Below are 21,831 nucleotides of genomic sequence, written 5' to 3'. Positions count from 1 at the left end.
TCACCCATCAGGTCCCAAACGATACATCCTCACAATACAAACTGGATGAACATCGTTTGACAGCTATCAGTGGTTTGCTCATTGGTTCAGTCATTATTATTTTATTATATTCTACAATATTCTATTTCATTCCACAGTATTCCATGGTACACAAACCACCAATAAACGTCAAAGATGGATTCGATTTACCGTTCATTTATTGTCATCGTGTGAAACCCAATTGGGATACGTTTACTGTACTTAATTTTCACTTCACACTGGTAATAAGGGCCGGTAGTACGAAAATAAAACATAAAAAAGAGCTCAGTTAAGCCCTACCGGCCTCTCCAACCCCGGATGTTGGAGCGTAATGCAATCAACATTTCACTCACAATCGAAAGGTATCATAATATACGGTTTGATACAACGCATACATACATACATGTATAAATATATACAGGCACCAAGGCATACTGACATACATACATACACACACATGTGTACATACATATACATATATACAAATATGTATTTCACACGCAAACATTGTAACATTGATTTACTATTTCTATTCTAATAGATTTTAACTAAATTCATTGTGCCAATAGTCATTTCATTAATAGAGTCACCATATTATTCTACCGATTACTCGACTTTCAATAAATGAATTGTGATGAAATCAAATACAAAATCTCTGCTTCATCTCTGATAAGCAATACCGCATAAAAGTAGTTCAGAATATGTACGATATTGCTGTTATAGCGACGCGAAATACTTCTAATTTCATTTTACTCTCGAAGTCAATCTATCGAACAAACACAACAGATCTCGCTCTAACTAATGGTTTTCATATATGAAATGACTAATGGATTTGAGATGAATGGAGGTGCCGTCACCCATTTTCTATCTCTTTTATTGGTCGATCGTTAGTCCTGAGCTGAAACGGTGGCCTTTATTACCGTTCTTGCATTCCACTTCACTTATACTTCACTCACATATCACCTCATCCATCAGATCCCAAACGAGCACGACACAACCTCACAGAATAAACGTCAAAGATGAACTTAATTCACCATTCAACTATTCCGTTATCGTGTGAAACCTGAGTGGGGTACGTTCATTTCGCTTAATTTCCACTTCACATCGGTAATAAGGGCCGGTAGTATGAAAATGAAACATAAAAAAGAGCTCAGTTAAGCCCTACCGGCCTCTCCAACCCCGGATGTTGGAGCGTATTGCAATCAACATCTTATTCAAATCGTTTCATGCCTCACTCAATAAACTCAATAATTAAACTAAAAGGTATAACACATATTTATATTAAATTGTAACAATAATTAATCGTATCTGATGATGTTTGCAATACCGTCAAGCCCATCAACCACGGGAGGGAATATGCAGTAACCAAGGTTATGGTAACTGTTATTAAAAATAAATAATCAATTAACTTGTGTTGCCAGTTTCAATAGTTTTTCAGGCGATTTCGTTTTGACATTATCAGTTACTGAGGGGTAGTTAAATTTGCGATACAGTTTCGATAGACGAGTGGCAGGTCGTGTCGTCGGTTAGACCCTACCCGCTCCTTAATCGAAATAGAGCATGAGATAGTAAGTCTAGGTTTAACTAGGTTTATAATTGTTCCAATTTGGAGGTCATATTGTTGCTGGCAAACGAACCAACTTCGGTTATTCCGGTTATCTGAATCCGGTTTCGGAAGAATTGGAAATGGTGATTAAAAACTACAGAAAGGATCTCACTTACTTTTTTTCAAGATGGCCAAATCGATTTTCACAAACTTATAGGTTTAAAGGAAAAGTCTTGCAGTTCCAAACGGAATTCCTAAATTTGTTGTGGATACTACTTCCGGTTCCGGAACTACAGGGTAAACAGGATTTGTAGAGTTTGTTAGATTAAGTCCGACGAAACTGTCCTATTTCTATTCAATGAACAATTGTTTTTGCGAATTCTACCGTAATATTAATGATGTTATGAGTAATATGAGAACGGTTTTTTGATATACATATGACCAGCGATGGGCCAGCATACGAGCCAGCTCTCATACAGTCCGTGTGCTGTACCTTTTCAAAAACACGCACACGAAGTCTAAAGCACACGCTCGTGTGCCGTGTTGCTACTAGATCGAGAGTCGTATGCTTCGAAGAACCAGTTCGCGATGCTGGCTCATGAGCTGGAATGGGGAGCTAGCTCGTGAGCTGACTCATGTGCTAGCTCACGCGCTGAGTTGAGTGTTCGTTTTTTTATTTAATAATATAATATAATTTTTAAGCACACAGTGTCCGCTCTTCTATTGTCTCTTGTCATAAGGTGGACTACTCAAATAGCACACGCTCATGAGTCTGGTGCTGACGAGTCTAAGACGAAACGTAAAGAACAGTAAAAACTGTTATGTGCCCTAAGCACAAACATAGGCTAACCCCTAAATGACAATACCTGCATCGGTCAGAATAAGCCGAAAACAACGTTTTCGTTCGGTACGTCAGGAAAGACGTGGTACTTCGGTACAAAACTTTTTCCAGAACAATTCTAGGACTGTTGTACAAAAATTCATCTCATTACTAGAGTCACTATGTTATTTTACTGATTATTAAAATTTCAATCAATGAACTGTACTAAAATCAAATACACTATCTTTGCTCCGGCTTTAAATGCAATACCGCAGAAAAAGTAGTGTGAAAATTGTTCAATACTGTTGTTACAGCGAAAACTCGAAGCGAATGCTACTAATTTCATCTTACTCTTGACGTCAATCTATCGAACAGAGAAAACAGATCTTACTCTAACTAATGCAGGGTGGCAAGTGATCGAGAGAATCTGAAAAATCGTGAAAAAGTGAGGAATTTGGTTTCACCGGGCTAAAGTCGGGAATTTTAGTAAAAAAAAATCTGGAAAATATTACAATCTGGAAAAACACCAGTTTTAAATCAATCAGGAAGCATCAGAACTTTCTTAGTTGTTATCAATAACAGCACAATGAAAGCTTATTTTGAAAAATAGGAATAATTTGGACGCTTCTGTCGGATTTTTAGAATAAGTATTCACACAATTGCAAAATTGATACCGAAGTCTCAAGGTAGCAGCGGGAAATTAAAAAAAAGAATATTGAAATTTCTTAGGAGCCTTCGTGTTTTTAAGTTCGCTAACGATTGCCCTTATTTCATCAAAATTTGTCTCAGTAATGTCATCTTGAGACAATACTTCTGTTATGCTCAAAATTGGAAAAGTTGTCAATGTTTCTTCATATCCAGCGTTTGCAGGGAGTATTTGAGTTCTTTCTTTGAGAGCTGAAACTGATTTCTGAGAACTAGTATAGAATATTAGAAAGGTTATGAATAAGGATTGATTTGTTCAGTGATTCTATGTTTAATTTTCATTTAAAAGTCCTCAGCTATTCCATAGTAGGATCACAAGAACGTTAATATTGATGTAGATGAGGAGAGAATTAAAGTTTGAGTTTTTGGAACTGATAGACTCCTAACTTCAATAATGTAATGATTTAAATTATGAATGGCTGTATCGATATAACACACGTGATATACAGTCTGTTGACCTAAGTGTGCCAATATATAAATGAAACAATTGAAAACATTGTTTTGACACAACTAGTTTCTGTCACCCCTGTACAACCCTCTGTACCCCTGTACACCCTTGATAAGATTTGCAGCTATGAGCTTGGTGCCCACTTGGTCATTGTTTTTTTTTTGTGTTGATTCAAACAGATTTTATAAAATATGGATTTAGTTTAGATTTAGAATTCAGACACACACACACACACACACACACACACACACACACACACACACACACACACACACACACACACACACACACACACACACACACACACACAGACACAAACTACGACACGTACATATACACACATATATTCCACCAGCAAACATCGTAATATTGTGTTATTATTTTTATTCTAATAGATTCTAGCTAGGGTTAATATACCAATAGTCATCTCATTAGTAGAGTCACCATATTATTTTACCGATTACTAGACTTTCAATCAATAATTTTTTCCCCTTTATGGGCTACTCTGGCCGAGGGTGGGTGTTACTAGTCTCCACACTTTCCATATCTGACGAATTAGTGCCCATATAAACACTAGTAACGAAGAAGGAAACCCTACAGCATGTAACCCAAGCGACAGATTCCTTTACGGTTATCAATTTGCAACGAAAGATGCGAGTATCTCCTATTGCAAGTTCGAGAGAGAGTTTGTCACTTGGGCAGGAAGGTTGCTTCACACGTTGCTTCTAATCTACTCTGATTGTTTCTATCTTTGTGGCTGTTACGTTATGTTTCCTTTCCCCCATTGCATTGCTGTTTTGACTATACCAGAGAAACCTGCTAATATCTCAAACTGATATATTAACAAGAATAATAATAATAAAAAGTAATAATCGTAATAGTAATAATAATAATAATAACCAGTTCGCTTTCACATCTCATCCAAGTCAGTCGATAAAACAAAATCGCTTACGTTTACCGACGGAAGAAGCCAAGTACAGTATTGTGTAGTGAACAATAGAACGATCTCGAAATGAGAGAACCAAACGAACAAAAGCTACCGCCGCTGTGTGCATTTACTTCAATGCAATAAGACAAATAATGTTGGTTACATCCAGTTTTTTAAAGAGTTGGATGCAATTCAATTCGCAAAAGACAATAACAGTGTGCACTATGTGGAGCACGAAAACATTAAGTACAACATTCCAGTATATATGGAAGATAGTGCTATAGAAGTGCGTTTGCATGATCTTTCCTCAAGCGTCATTCATCGATCCTTATATTCGCAAAACTATGTCCCAATACGGATAGATTCTTTCTATCGACAAAAAAAGAAAAGTTCCAACTTTTTCCCCGGTATTCTAAATGGTGTACGTTTGTTACGCATGCGCTTGTGACTTTCGGTCAGGATCAACGTTGCCAGGTATACCGATTTATCGGTATATATAAAGATATTTGACCTCTACACCGCAATACAGATATGTACTTCCAAAATACCGATAATTCTCGGATCATACTGACAAATACCGATTTTCGTTGATGGCATGGATAGACAGGAGAAAAGGTTGCAATGAGACCTTTTTTTTGCTCACCAAAATGAGCTTTGGTGACATTTCCGTGAACTTATGCTGACGAGATTCTGATACCGATATGGTACAAATAGATTTTTGCGCCGAATACAGATTTTTGGGAAAATGACCTAGCAACGCTGGTCAGGATACAAGAATTCCGTGCAAATCACTTGTTACCTACGACCATCAGATGGCCACATATCAATATTGTCAAAAAGCTGTTCACTACGGTAAGCCATGTGATAAACTGGACAAGGAGACAACTATACCAAAGAACAACGGTGCTTCCTGCACCTCAACCCCAAGCAACCCCATCCCCTTCAACGAAACCATCAGTATTCCCTATAGAACAAAGTACAGCAGCTGCAGTTAACAACTTAAAAAAACGGAAATCACACACAACACCGACAATGAAGCAATGGATGATGAGATAAGCCACGCACAAAGTGACCCTCGATCCTCGTTAGATGGTAATGGAAGCTCATCTTCCCCTAGAAAAAGGGTGAAACTTACTTATACTTACTAAATATGGCTTGATGGTGTACTTAATCTACAATCTTGGAAGAGGAAATAAATGTATGTTTTGCATTTGCATAGTAGCATATGAGTTATGAATGATGAGTGAGTGGACGCCATTTGCGGTTCCAAAAGGTAACAAAGAGTATATTATTCGGTCATCATAAAACCAACTGCATACGGCAAAAGAGATCAAATTTGATTAGTAGATCGCTTTTCTTCCTTAGATCAAAGTGTTTTTTTTTGTAGCATGGACAATGCTTAACAAGTATGGCACAATCAGAAAGAGGAACATATCCATTTTATTGCTCCCATTATGTGTATTGGTGCCTCTTTTTGTAAGACATTACCCATGGCACCATTAGTGTGCACACTTCTCCATTGAGTAAGGATACAGACAAACCCTGGGACCGTGACAGCATCATTCAATCTGTCTCAAGGTTGTGCTAACGCCCAGGGAAAATGCAAATCCTAAACATAATAATATAATAACGTGATTGTTGCTTTTTACAGTCGTTAGAGCCGTTCATTATATTATAGATTTTGCGCATCAAATCACAACAGCCTATAAATATATTTTTTGGCCTTAAAAGAGTTGCCGACGTGACCACATTATTATGTGATGGAAAACTCATAGGAAGGAAACTGCCAAAAGTTTGCTTTGACAATTGATGCATCATAACCACAAATTTTTTTTCAGTTTAATGCTTCTCGTTCCTTTTGAGGGTTTTGCTCAAATGCAAAGCATACCTACATATGAAATAACCGACAAATAAACAGAACGGACTATTTAATAATTTAGTTCTACTAATTTCTATTCAGTTATATTCGTGCGTAACCAAACTTGTATCTCTTAAAATTCTTCTACAATGGATTTGGTTCTGTAAGATCAAAGTCACATATGATATTACTCACGAAGACTCATATCATCTTCCAATAAAATTCAGAGTTTTGAATATTGTAATGTGTAGTGTAGAGAATCTACAAAAAGAAAATTAAACAAGGTTTAATTTTTTGCGAAATCCAAATTCCGCTGATTCATAATCTGAATCTTTCTGAAAAATATCTAAGGATTTAATTCAACCTAAGAAAAAAAAATCAGTTCTCTGAGAAGGAAATCAAATATTTCTAACAAACTTCCAAACATCTCAAAAAAGGTTCTTAATGAGAGTGATAACTCATATCAATGAGAAATCTTTCTCGAAGCAATTTAGCTTACATCCTGAGCATTTTAATTTAGAATGATAGAGTAACTGAAATAATAAAAACAAATATAACTTCGGGTTTATTCACAGAAGTAGCTATTTTAGACATAGAAAAAACATTCTACAGTGTTTGACGGGAGTACTACAAAAGGCCGAAATACGAAAAGCGGAAAAACAAATAGCCGAAATACAAAAGGCCGAAAACACAAAACGCCATACATCATAATAATGTCCGATTTCCAATTTATTTGATCAGAACAATTAAGCAGGTATTTCTGAAGGACAACCCTATACAACATTTTTACATCTCGTATTCCAGATTTTCACTGCCAGTAAACTGTATTCTGCGATGATATGTAGTTTTTAATGTTGTCTGTTGACAAACGACTTAAACCATTGACGGTTCATCTCGTCTATAAGTCTTGTCTCGTGAAGAAATGTTTTGTTATCTTTCCCCGTGAGTCCTAAACATAAACAAAACAACAATCGTACCATCAAAAAATAGATCGTTTTGATTTTCCATGTTCCGAATCACAGAAAATATTTAGATTTAACACTTGCTAAAAAACTCACTTTCAAGGATTATATTGAAGGAATCCAGTCAAATAACTAAAGGAATGCTAACTATATTAATATTCTATCCATACCGATGCAGGGGAGGGAAGCATGTTCTGATATCGTTTATCAATAGATGTATTGTTCACAATGTGGTGAGTTATATAGTATTGTTCATTATTCACGAAACAATGGAAGGACGGTACTGTACAATCGAAAACGTCAAAATATGAGATTCCCTTTGTATTTAGCTTACAGTTGATTTCTATTATAAATTGATTGCTATAATGGATTGAGATTGGTCTTTTATAATCTTTCAGAGGTTTTGATACCTCATGTGTACCGGATTGTGTTGAAGATGACGGATAAAAATAATCCGCTAAGCAGAAGTAAACTATTTGCCTCTCATAAATCACTTATTTGCAACGAAGTGCAATGTCCATCCTGACGTTTCATCTGAGAAATTGACAAAACCTCAAGGTAAATTTTGAGTGCTTAGGATTAATTTTTAATTCATATAAGATGAACTCGATTGATGATGAGAAAAAATTTATCGTTTCAACCGAAATCGAAGAATGGTCGAGAAACTTAACGCTATAAAAATAACTGCTTGCATACAAAACTTGAACACAAGCTTTTCGAAGAGAAGCTTTAAAAATATTGTGTTCAAGATTTGTATGCAAGCAGTTCCAAATCCGTATCGGAAGTATGTACAAAGACATTTGGGATATTGGTTAAATTTCGCCGGCTATAAAACGATTACAAATTAAGACAAACGATGTTCAGTGTTGGTTCCTAAGAAGACTCTCGTGCAATTGCGGATTCAAAAGTGTGACGATTGATTGAACTGTTTGATTGTAGATCATTAGAAATTATGGTTGTCTTGTTCCACATCAATGGCTTGAACAACTCCCTTGGGGCTGATCCTTGTAGTTTTTCCTATACAGTCTGATTGGTGAGCATGTTTAACGCCAGAGTTGATTGCCAGAGTGCAAGTGATTTAAAAAAAATGTGATTCTTACACGTGTTACAAGATCATTTTGGTATACAAATTAGATGACAATTGATAAAATTACTCTCACTTCAACCAAATATTTATGTCTGTCCAACTCCAATACCACAAAAATGTATAGTTTTGATATAGCGATGATACATATAAGGCGTCATACATAAATTACGTCACGCTAAATTTCAATAAATTTAACCCCACCTCCCCCGTGTCACAATTGGTCACAAATTTTGAAACCCCCTCTTAAGAATTACGTAACAACTTTCGACCCTCTCCCCCCTCATTCTTCTCAGCGAAAATTATATTTTAATAATTCTTATATTGGTACAATGATGCCTTTCAATTTATTTATTTATTTGGTGCAGGGAAAAGCCCATAGGAGGTATTTTTTGTCAAACATGCATAAAACCTCGTCTCTTCAATACACATTACACATTCCACATCTAACTCTTTGAGTTGCTGCTCTCGGAACTGGAATTGGAAACCAATGGGGTCAACAGAGCTTCAGTCAATCACCTTTAATTTGAGGGGTATGGGGCTCAATGGATAATTGATAAAACCTATTATTTTTCTACGAATTGCAGGAGTTACTTTCAGCTATCAGAACCCTATCACATCGAGAGAATTTTTTATCTTTTTCCTCGAGTTATAAAGAATAGTCTAATCTAAAATGATTTTCATGTTTTATGATATTTATCGCCCGTGAACTCATTTCATACGCGTTTCTCATCGCTTATTCTCATGGGGTGATTCATTAGCGAAGCTTTTATTAGAATTGTGTCGCCTTTTTTTGAGTAGTTTTTCTTATATCACATGCTTCCATAGTAACTTATTTTAAGAATTTAATTTTCTAAAGCATATTATAAGCCTTTGGTGGTGAGCACAGTTTGACTTTGAATCTTTCTCGAATATGACTATTCGTCAGCAAGAAAATTGTTCCACTAACATAAATGGCCTTCAATTAAAATGACTCCATATTTATCTCTTAGCATCTGACTGTCTGGGGGATTGAGGAAAGAACTATAGGTTTAAAAACGAACACATCGTTACAAATTTAACAATGCATGTTATAAATCAAGCGGTCATTTTCCATTTCAAATAATAAGGTCGTACTATCTACCAAGTTATCCTGATCGTTTCCTCACTCCACTAACACCACTCCGTGACACTTGTAGTGATGCAGAGAAATCCTCGGTCACTAGTAGTAGCAAGTGTTGAACTAACATTTCTTTCCTTCCCACAGTGACGTGCATGGGTGTGGCCATCTACGTTATTGATCATTTCATGCTCTAAGTCAGTTTAGGTTTCATGTTGAGCATGATTTACTTCTCCCTAGTATCACGCATTTGATTCGATATGCAATTTCAACCGATTGCGCGGTTTGTCCAGTCACGTACCCAGAGGGGTACCTGGCCTTTCCCGAAATCAAAAACATATAATTATTTAGAAGGCCTCAGACATGTGTTACAGAAATAACAAGACAATAAACGTGATGTAATGTAATGTAATATAATACAATACCACTTCCAGTAGAAAGGTTTAAAGTGTATGCCCGCATGCAATCTTCAGTAACATTATTTTTTTAATTTTTGGGCCCATCCCGAAATGAAATCCTGGGCACGGGCCTGCGACTGACACTAACAATTCTTCCAGATTGGAATTCGAACATATGGCAACTGGCTAGTAAGTCCAGCGCCCTATGAATTGAGACTCGAGCGCATTCTCTTAACTTAGGGTTTATTTCGAAAATTTGTTTCCGCACGTTTGCACCATTTTCGAATACTATGTCACATATGAAAGCCGAAAGTTCGAATTAAAAACACATACTTTAGTATTCAAAATAAAACTTCCGTGACGTAACTTTTTTTTGTTCCCCCTCTCCCCATTGTCAGGATTTGTCACAATGACCCTTATTACCGGTATCACTACACGGTGAAAACCAAGTGAAGTGATTGTGACCCTTATGATCGGTATCACTTTACGGTGAAAATCGAGTGAAGTGAATTTAGGTTCCTACTAAGGAAATCGCTTCAGATGCAAAAGTAATTACTTGGATGAACTTGATGCCATTATGAACATCACATTTTGTTGAAAAAAATAGTTTTTTTTTCCACCACAGTGATCACTTCACTATGCGTGATAATGGTAATAGGTAAAATCAAGTGAAGTGACATGTGAATGTGGAAGTGAGAACGGTAATAAGGACCAATATTTGAAATCCCGCCCCCTCATTGAAGCGTGACGTAATTCGTGCATGACGCTTAAAGGTTTTTGTTCTAGTTAAATTGGAACATTTACACTCGAGTAAAAAACCGTCTCTCCCGATCATGGAGGTTTGATATAGACACGTGTATTGATGGATTGGAAAATCTGCCAATTGATCGTGAAGAAATAGAACAAAAAAAAAACAACAGAAAAGATCTACTTCAAATAAAAAACTTGATTAATTTAGAAATAAATGACTAATAAGAAACCATTTCAAATTAAAAAATTGCGTTAGGAGGCCACGTTTACTTGATGAATTTTTAGTATGGCCATGTTTTGGTGGATTGGATATCTCAGATTAATAAAACTACAGGTTATCATAGATTCTAATTTGAATATTATTTCCATACCAACACAAATTTTTAAACTGGTTTACGTACAATTTCTTAAATTTGAAATGATTTCTACATATCTGTATAATTTTTCTTTCGTCATGATATTTCTTCAGTACAGGCTCGAACAAGTTTTTACCACTAACAAAAGACAGATACATAACTTTATCTTATACTGATAGGAAAAAAACGAACAAGCAATATCTTTGATATTAGGGATTTAACATTTGGCTACTAGGTAATTCTTTACATAACTATAATTAGGTTAAATTCTATTATTTACAATTAATGTCAATCGAATCGAAGGACTAGATTATGTATACAACCCGACGAATAGTTTCACGAAAAATTCCGTTTTAAGTGATGAGCAATAAATCTATCTTAATTTTCTAATTATGTAATTATGTCTTTCTGAAATACGCAACTTACGATTTTGTTGATCGGTTCGCAATTGAATTCCATAACTAACACGATAAAATTCTTCTTTTGAAATAGACATTTTTTATCAATATTCTAGTGATCCTTCACATTCATTTTCCACTACAACCTCAATAGGTTCTTCTCAGCACCAGTAAATTTATCCCAAAGAACTAACTGCGATATTATCTTTGAAATAATAGAATCACTAGTGAAACAATAGATCGAGATTGAAACTTATTTACTTCAGTTACGTTTTTGCACATGTTCGCTCTGCCTTCATTTGTAAAAGAGTAAAATTAACTGGGCACTTTACGGGGTTATCTAGTACGTCAGATTCTTAATTTATTTTTCATAAAATCACGTCTAAAACATGTATACGGGTGGGAAAAACATTTTACACGATTTGAAGTTACACGCGTAGGATTTTTTAAAACTGCTGCCATGACATCCATTTGATTGTTTCTACTCAATTATACACCTAATCTTTAGCGCATATACAACTTTAGCGCATATACAAGTTTAACTAAAAGAATCAAAATTGTTTCGTTAATTTTTTAGTACTTACTAGATTGAACTTTTTTCTCTAAAGTTTTTGATTTTTTTTTATTTCAAATAATCACCTTTTTTTACTTATGTTTCTGTTGATCGGTGTAATCCTCCGGAAATAATTCACGAATTGACTTCAAAAAATTTCCAAAGATTGTTTTAAAAAAAAATATACTAATGATTTAGTTTCAATGGTTTCTCAAAACAAATTACCTGAAATAGCATTAAAAAGGCTGTCGCACTAGCGAATATCCTCAAACAGAATATTGCACGAAACCAGCAATACACCCCTATTCTGTATATTCCAATTCAATTGAAATACAGAATAGGGGTGATGGTATTGATCAGATTTACCCTGTGTGTAACTTGCGTATTGCCCGATTTCAAGCCGAATTATTGTGAAAATTATTTTCTTCAATATTTAGTAACAGAAGCTTTGCATTCATGAAGAATTCATTTGAACATGTTCAGCGTTAAAAAAATCAACAATTCGGTTCTTTTAAGAACCCAAAAATCAACCTCAAATAACTTTGTGGGCTGCTTCGGCCGAGGGTAGGAGTTACAAGGCTCCACACTTTCCATATCGGACGAACTAGTCTTTGGTTCCCAAATGAACACTGCTAACGAAGGAGGAACTCCTCCAGCATGTAACCCAAGCGACATATTCCTTCACGGTAACCCATTTGCAACGAAAGATACAAGTATCTTTTATTGAAAGTTTGCCAGAGAATTTTTCACTTGGGCAGTAAATGTGCTTTACCCGGTAACCAGTCAATCATTGGGTCGTGCGTCTGTATCGTATCGGTATTTTATCATCCTACTCCTTCTGTGTTTTCAATGTCTTCGTTAATGAAACTTCGGATAATTTTGTGTTGTATCCGTTTCGGTCTTTGTGCTGCTTTCTATTATAGTCTTTTATGTCTCCGACTGTGTCCAACTTCCAACCTTGTAAGAAGTGTAAATTGACTCGCACTCTCAAACCCTGTTTCAACCCACCTAGTAGTGTAATGATGCTTTTCTCATTTAGATATCAACATTTCATGAGAAATCGATTCAAATTTCATATCGGAGATTTTTACTAATTGTATCCAGAACCGGAACTAGGACATGACCATTTACGACCATCAAATAGCCCTACAGGTACAAATAGCTTTCAAAACTGTTATGGAAATGTCGTACTTTTTGTGTCACTGTGTATTTTCAAAACTAGATGTCTGGTCCGGATAAAATCCAACCGAATTAAAAAAGCTATTTATTTACATCCAAGTTCGATAAAAAACTGCATGTTAGAAGAATTTACTGATTAGTTTTAAGGAATTAAGGAATATAAATTAAGTATTTAAGGATAACTCACTAGTAACAAATTCTTTGAAAAAAATATCCATTTCTGAATAGATATAGATTCTGTTTTAATTCCAGTTGGTTGGCTTACTTGCTATATTCCTTGTATATGCAATTCAAGCTAAACAGTATATTTTTAAATAAGCTGCATAAATAAGCATGCTTTAAATAAATTTTTGTCATAGCATGTACGTAAATATTATTAGCAGTTTTCATTGGTATCACTACATCACCGGGGTAAATTGCTATGATTTGTCTCAACTTTACCACCGTGTTCAACCAATATCATTTCGAGAGACAGACATTCGTATCTGCATCGTGATTCGGGTTTCTTAAATACTGTTGAATTATCGTGCTCATGTAAACTCGGTTATGTTTTCAAAACCGAGCTTCGGTGTTGGTTTTCTTTACCCCGTGTAGGAAATCGAGCATCGCAAACAGTGTGTATATTAGGGTGGGTCATAATTTTATGAAAAAAAACGAAAAGTTCTATCCGCCATAGAAACTGCAAAATTTTTGCTCGATCTGTGTAAGTATATTTTTTGCGCCCGCGGTTTCAGGTTTTTTTTGGGATTACTGAGATGATTAAGTGAGCAGTTACCCTACTAGAAATAAGAAATTAACAAAAATATATCAATGCCGTAATTAGATTAAAAGTGATCATCATTGTTTGTTAATTCGAAGTATTCAATATAAAACTAATTAACTATTTACAAAAAAAAAAACACAGTCCCTTACGTAAGACTGTAGGTCTAAGTTTGAGAAAATCGATTGAGCGCCGTTGCGGAAAAGTGAGTTTCATTTTGGAGTTTTAACCGCTATTTCCTGTACTTCAGGAACTGGATTCCGAAGACCGATTTAACTGAAGTATCATGTGGTCAGCAACTTACATGACCTACAAATTGTAACAGTTTTTGAGTTTAACGAAGGTGAACTTTTCTCTCTTTTTATCGTCCCACTATACGACGGCTTGAAATTTCAAACACGCATCACCCTTTAATTCCAGAACCGGAAGTCAGACTTAAATCAAATCGGATCAGCCGTCGTGAAAAAAAATGAGCTTGCTTCATTTTGAAGTATTCAATCACTATTTCCGGTACTACAGGAAACTTTTTTTGTAAAATGAGATAATCTTTACATCTTTTATGCAGACAAACTTCTGAAATTGTAGATTTTTCGATCATAATAGTAACTTGAGTCTAAGTTTGTGAAAATCGGTTCAGCCATCTCGGAGAAAAGTGAGTATATATTTCTTTCTCTCTCTCACACACGACACACACACACACGACTTTAACGCATGGACTACAGCATTGGAAAACCCGCGCACCAACCAAAGACGACAAACCTTGCTAGAGGCTAAACTAGACGTGGTGCTAAGAAACAACGGCTCAAGTAGCATCTTCCATCGGAATGAGGCCGAGTCAATCCTCTACGTAATATTCTGCAGTTCCAGCATTGTAGGTGACCTGAATTGGAGGGTAAATGACGGCTATACTCATAGCGACCACCTAGCTGCTCGTTTCAAGATCGCTAGTGGAACAGCACGAATAGGGCTGGTAAGTACCACCAAAACTATCTCGTGGAAGGTCAGGAACTTCGACCACGAAGTATTAAGAGCGGCTCTAGTACAGGAGGAGCATACAGCGAGCCTAAGAGGGGATAAGCTGGTGGCAGTGCTATCACGAACATGCAATTTCACCATGCCGAGGAAAGTGGCAACTGAAAACCGGCGCACTGATGATGCGAGGACATAGCAGACCTTCGCGCTGCTAATGATTAGGAGAAAGATGCCAAGAGCTCGCTCTGCGAAAACCATAGATAAACGCAGGGTGTTATTCAGAGCGGCGAATCTAGTTTTGAGCAAAGCTATCAGTAGTATCAAGAAGGTCTGCTTTCAAGAATTACAGGAGTTCTTCTCAAGAGTTGAAGTCACACTCGTGCACTTTCAGTACTCTATATTTTATTGTAGCATTACTTGTAATGAAGTTTTAATTTGTTTGTAAATAATTGTTGTATATTGACCATTTACCACTATATCACAACCATACTATTGAGCTGCACTAGAAAAAGGAAAACGAAAAAGGACCCGTTAAAGCAATGCACTCCGCAAGTACCCTCTGTGTACAATCGGTGTTCGACACTCAAACACAGCAAAAACACAACTTCCTACTAAAAGCTCATGTCGTAGAAATGTATATACAGGATAAACACGCTATGTTTTCCCGCTCAGACATTGCGAATAACAAATGTGGGAAAAATAAGAGAAATGAGAACTGATTGCTATTCCGTGTTATGCATGATTGTAATTGCGTTCCTTGGGATTCCTTTCACAAGTAGGGCAATTATGTATGGAAATTTACGATCGAATAGTGCGAAGAAAGACATAGCTGCATAACTAGATTATTAAAATCATTAATACATATATTACGATACTAGCAAGATCACGAAGATCACATGATATCACCATAATTCTTTTCGTCAGTCTGACAAGTGCATATGAAAATTTATTCAATATGTTTACCTTCCGGTGTAAAAGTTGTTTATGTAGAGTTTAATAAACCGAACTTCACAGCAAAGTTGCAGAATAACCTTAACTAGAGCGAACTTAATAAACAACGTAAATTTGATTTTTTCAGCGTTAACCCTTACGTTTCCTTCACTAAACATGTATGTTAGGTAAAATTTCGAATGGATTTCCTAAAAAAAATGTTCTGCATGCTGTATTAGCGATTCAAATAGACAAATGTAAACCAAATAAACAAAGTAAAATCCTGAATCGCTATTGCTACAATATCTTTCAAACAGAATAATCAATTTCGTATCATTTCTAAACTAAAACAGAGCAAAAGGGTGAAAGTGCTCTGAGACAAAAACAAAATGTCTTGTTTATTCGATTCGATATTTGGATGTAAAAAAGTATAATGATTATTAACAGTATTTTCATCCTTAGTCTTATGTCTTAATTGGTTTCACTATCCATTCGCTCTTCATTGATAACAATGTTCTCACTCTCGACGACTTCTTCTGCGTTAGTTATTACGTACAATTTTTTTTGGTTTAAGATCAGTCAACCCGTGTGTGGCGTGAGGGAAGTGGAAAATAGATAACACATGTATTTAAAATTCATTATTGTTAATTAAATCCAAAATTTTTGTTTTAGTACAACGCAAAAAATTAAATAAAAAGTAATCCGATATAAAAGTCATAGAAGAAAAACAAAATCTTATAACAAACCCAATTATTGTTAATTCAAAAGCATCCAATGAAAATTGTCCGGTAAGTCAAACGTTACACCAACCGAGCGAGTTTGCGTCTCGTCCTTGTGGACGTCGTCGAGTCAGGTACTGTTTTAGTTTCAGTTGATTGAATAATTTTTTGTTGTTGAGACCTACCATTGATTTTTGGCTTTGAAACTAACGTAGCGACAGAAGTGGCAGCTGTGCTTGAAGTACTAGTGATTGTAGTAATAGTGGCACTCCCACTCACGTTACCTTGAGCCGCAGAGCGTGTCACTGTTTTACGTTTCAAGGGCAGATCTTCATCATCAGAATCACTCAATGTTAAATCGACCTAAAATATTAAACAATCTGTAGTGAAACTTTTTGACATGTTTTATATGACAATAAACATTACAGTTTCGTTAGTAGTTGCAGTTGTAGAGGATGGTTCACTACTCGATATCACACTGGTCTGGCTGATGCTTGACTTCGGAGGATCGTTCGATATGAGTTCTGATTGGAACAATGATTAATCGCATAATTATATGCACGATAGAATGAAACGTTCGCTACATGTAGTCAAACAGTAAAATATTTTCTTACCAACGTCATCTGAAATGACTTCAACTTTTTGCACAGGTTTACTTGGAGTATCAAGAGTACACGTATCATTCGTTTTCACGTGTGTACTCCATGACCCATCTTTGTGGAGTTGTATTTCATTGTCATCGCAAGATAATTTGTTTGAAGCAAGAACTTCCTGGAAGTAGCTACAAACGAACGAAATTATTATTGTTTGTAATCTTTACTGCATTTAAATCTAAGGGAAAATGTAATGAGTCTCAGATATGATTTATGATTTAGATGTAAAAACAAAAAAGTTATAGAAAAAAGTTAATATATATATATATATATATATATATATATATATATATATATATATATATATATATATATATATATATATATATATATATATATATATATATATATATATATATATATATATATATATATATATATTTAATTTTAGTTTTCCAAAGCGGCAATGTACAAAATACTTTAGCATTCGGAAACAGAAAAGTGGTGCCGCCCGGCGTTTGATTTTTTGAGCTTGAGCTTGAGCGACCACTCCTGGTTGCTACTCCGTTACTGATCGGGATTAGCTGAAATTGTACAGGGAGTTTCTAGATGATCCGACCCGGGACTGGTGAATCATCCTTCAATGTACATCTTCTGGTAATCCCAGAATTCATTGATCAGTACCGGCGCCGGCCAGGCCCGAACGTAGATCGTCTAAGGAATGGAAAGGGATGTTAGTCCAACACTTGTTGTTACTATAGGCTGTATATACTACTGCGCACTCCACAAGTGTCACGGGAGAAGGATATTTGTTGGTAAAAATTTCAGTATTGGTATTATTCGCGCGCGACTCAGTATGTTCCGATTTCAAGATGCTCGGATGCACTACTAAACTCACTAACTTCCCGAGTGAACGTTTCAACAATATCCTATAATGAATTCCCGGGAAGTCTTGATTCACAGCTCTTATTCGAGGAAACTGAAGAAAAAATTGCAATACTACCGCGTAAAAAATTAAAAACTTTCCTATTTTTAATAAATGAAATTACGTGATACAAAATAAACGAGTGAATAGGTTTTAGACAAAATAGTTGATTCATTGCAAAGACATATTCTAAACAGTTGTTATAAAATCGATTTAAATCATAAAATAAATCATAAAAATAAATACGCGCGTCTTGATTCAAAAGAAGAAAACATTCCAAATAAAACTTTTCTCCGAAGCTAGACGGAAATTGATAGGTTGAATGAAGAGATAACTTAGTAAAATAGAGTAATCAGAAGTGAAACATTGATAATATCTGATAACTAAAAGAAAAAGAAACTCCTGCAATTGTCGCCTTTTACGACATGGAAGCAGGAACCCAGTGGATCTATTCTTGGTTCATTTTTCCCGCCGGATTCCATGAACAATAGAATACTTATTATATAAAAGTGCAAATAACTTGACAATTCATACTTCGCTCTCAGAATTTGTTTTACAGTGTCAATATTGTGGATGACGCACTTTTCTTTAAAAATTTGCGCCTTCCCGACCTCGATACGTCGGACTGCGTCCACTCGATGTCTGTTCGGTGCGTTGATCAATCTAAACACACAAAATGGAATAGTTTTCACCCCTTTTTGTTTTTTTCGTCCTCCCGTGGTTAGTAGTATAAACCTTTTTTCTGAATAACAGTCGTGGCTATTCTCTGTACCTCTATATTTTAATCATTACTTACCCATCAATAACAAGGTTGTCGTATACGGCAGCCTTATCACATACTGGACAGTTCCAAGTGGGTTTGCGTTCATTCATTTGCAAATAAAGTGACGCATCGAAACATTGTAGATGTGAGCATGTGGAGGACCTAGAAAGCACAATTTATGAGCATGCATAACATAGCATAAGGAATAATTTGTTTTAATCTTACCTACACGGAGTTGCCATTCTCATTTTACCAAGAGGACAAATAAGAGAAACTTTCAACATCGTTGTGGCAATTTCGCAGTCAGCGTCTTCATTTAGTTTTTCTTTTACTTGAAATATTTTGAATGATTATAAAGATGTACATGATCAAAGTCTATTTATTAACTTACTCAACCCTCTCGTGTAGTCTGCTGGTTTTACGCCTTTGGTCTTCATGCGCTGCAACAACTGAGTGGAAGTTAATTTGCGTACTAGATAGCACGCAGCAGCATAGCCTCGATTATATTCCGTGCACCAAGATACTGCAATATGGTTCGCAACAAGAGGGGAGAGTTTTACATTTGGCGTTATATTAACTGGACGTGGAGGACGTTTCGGCTCCACTCCAGGTTTATTAGTTGGTATGGGGTTCTGAAATGGAACCGAATGATTAACACGAGGAATTCAATAGCAAAAATGCTACTACCGGAAGCGGACATAACTTGTTGTTCACTTTAACTGCAATATTTGGAGGAAAGTAGTCTTCCTGCTCACACGATGTTTCTAATAAACAAAACCGCAGTTGAACTTGAATTGTGTGTTCAATTTTATTAGCATTCCGAATATCCCTGTTGGTTGCTATATCAGTTGCTTGCTGGGGAGTCAAGTGAAAAAAGAAGGAACCTTCTTGAACTCGCTGTGTTGTGTTACTTGGTACGAGTGTCGCTGGCTTCAATAATGTTGCTAGTACATCAAAAAATGCCAACTTCTTCAATTTTACATCCGGATGTATAGGGTAACCTGGATTTGGTGTCGTCTCCGGGTAAGGAATTGGTACGATACCGTTAGCATGTACTTGTCCTCCGCGATTGTCATTTTGCACAGCGTTGGCGTATTGTTGCTGATACATACTGGAAGTTGCGCGTGAAACAACTTGCACTGGAGTGCTTAAGATTGGGTTGTTCGTCAACGGTGTTGAGGTAAACAGAGGATTTACTACTGGAGGTTTTAATGCACTAGGGATATCAACTTCTTTTGCTAATGCTTCGACTTCCTCTTGACTGTAAAATACACAAACTCAAATAAACGTAAATCTACAGCAGTTACTATTTATCTTACGCTTTCTTGTGAAGATCTCGTACTTTATATTTTAACACAGAAATATTTTGTCGGACCAGTATCAGTACTCGTTCGATAAGTTCACTTCTTCGACCACTTCGACTGATGTTATGTTCCCCAAGCAACTGTTGCAAATCAGATATGCGAAGTTGGTGTACCAGATCCTGTAAATGTATAGTAAAATAACAAACTTGAGTGGACAAGGATACAACTCCAATGTAAAATTTGAGTAATTTGAGAAAGGTAACATTTCATCACTAGGTGGATTAAAACAGTTTTTAAAATGTGTTTACTTTTTTGGTAATAGAAAGTTTTTTGTCATTTTTTGACAATAGCAAAACACGACACAATTTTCATTGCAATTACTTGCAGATTTGGTGTTTAACATGGCATTTAAACATGTTCAGTTTTTATCACGATTCGACTTCGGCAACATATCTTAATTGTTTATAACAACAATCACTGGCAGACAATAGGGGTTTTTTTAGGGAGAATGAAAAAAACACATTTCCAAGTGTGGAATTCCTCACCCAAACATTTTCCAGGTGTGGACTTCAGTATACTACTAAAAGGGGTTCCGCCGCCCCTGACCAGCATATTCTACAACACAATAAGGTGGAATAAAATAGAGAAAAAAAGAACGAGATTTTTACCACACGACCGATTACGATGACATTAAAAATGCAATCTTCAAACTCATTCATTTCAAATTTCAAAAATACTCAATGATTCGTTTGTCACCATCTAGAATTTGTAAATCAAGGTTAAGAATTAATTTGACATAATTTCACAAATTTTCTTGTCAAATCCCCAAAATACAATTTGTATTATGTTACATCCTAATTGTTCATGTTAAGTTGAATGTTTCTGAATAGAAATCCATACACAAATCAATAAGCTACAGTGACTCAACACTATCACAGAAAAAGGCAAACACGCGCCATGAGTTTTTCTCTCTGATGCTCGTTCATATATTTTTTTATTTAGTTCAAAGTTGGATTGTTGGCGTTGTTCTTATGCATGTACGATGTTTGAAAGTGTGGTTGATTAAAACGTAAACGGTGATACGAATTTGACATACTTTCGAACGTATCGTATACAGCCGTAAACAAGAATGAGGGTGATTAAGATTCATATACAGTGTTATTAGAAATAATAGCAGCGCAGATTTTTTTCCGTGTAGTATTTGTATTCGGTCTGCTTTTAATTAAATTTCTTTATATAGTAACGGTACCCCAAACATCTTAGCTCCAGTAGTCATCTCATATGCAAAAAAAACAATTAGCTAGAGTTAAATCTGCTGTATCTGTTCGGTGTATTCGATTTTATCCCAATTCATTAATTGAAAGTCGAGTAATTGGTTAAATAACATGATGACTCTACTAATGATATGACTATGGGAACAACGCAGTCACTTGAGATGACGCCGAATTGATGGCACAGCAACTAAGGCTATATTGCCAGTTAATTTTCGTTTATAGTCCAATGGACTTTATTTTCACTTGACTACAAGCGAAAATCTCGCTGTGTGGCTGCGTCGAATCGTCAAAGTACGGCTGAAAATCCTTTCTTTCTTGCGAAATACTCGAATTTTCTCCGGACTAACACGATGCAACGTGCTTACCCGTTGAGAGTTTCACCGGAAGTCAACTCATACGATCTTGTTTTCGGAAGGTGTCTCTTGAACGTCTTCGTAGTACGTGTTAGTGGAATTGAATATTTACCAGCCACTTCAATTCTTTTTGGCC

At 35.8% G+C, this 21,831-nt stretch overlaps 1 protein-coding gene across 3 annotated transcripts in view; it reads right to left on the bottom strand.

Annotated features, from left to right (window-relative positions):
* Window positions 1-21,831, bottom strand: part of LOC131432919 (E3 SUMO-protein ligase PIAS2) — a 60,402-nt gene that overhangs the window by 6,421 nt on the left and 32,150 nt on the right. For 2 of the 3 annotated variants that reach the window (XR_009229993.1, XM_058599513.1), the window contains exons 2-9: window positions 20,084-20,247; window positions 19,452-20,025; window positions 19,156-19,396; window positions 18,990-19,095; window positions 18,798-18,926; window positions 17,098-17,264; window positions 16,910-17,007; window positions 16,669-16,846 (exon numbers count right to left, since the gene is read on the bottom strand). Coding sequence is in view for 2 of the 3 variants with exons in the window: in XM_058599513.1 (XP_058455496.1) it covers window positions 16,669-16,846; window positions 16,910-17,007; window positions 17,098-17,264; window positions 18,798-18,926; window positions 18,990-19,095; window positions 19,156-19,396; window positions 19,452-20,025; window positions 20,084-20,247 (1,657 nt within the window). In the remaining variant the exon portion in view is untranslated. Of the gene's footprint in view, window positions 1-10,957; window positions 16,301-16,668; window positions 16,847-16,909; window positions 17,008-17,097; window positions 17,265-18,797; window positions 18,927-18,989; window positions 19,096-19,155; window positions 19,397-19,451; window positions 20,026-20,083; window positions 20,248-21,831 lie in introns of those variants that run through there. The other variant, XM_058599514.1, reaches the window with a different exon arrangement.

Source organism: Malaya genurostris, chromosome 2 (genome assembly GCF_030247185.1).
Source record: "Malaya genurostris strain Urasoe2022 chromosome 2, Malgen_1.1, whole genome shotgun sequence".
Taxonomy (NCBI): Eukaryota; Metazoa; Arthropoda; class Insecta; order Diptera; family Culicidae; genus Malaya; species Malaya genurostris.
Note: the sequence above shows the minus strand (reverse complement) of the source record. Positions and strands in the feature narration are given on the sequence as shown.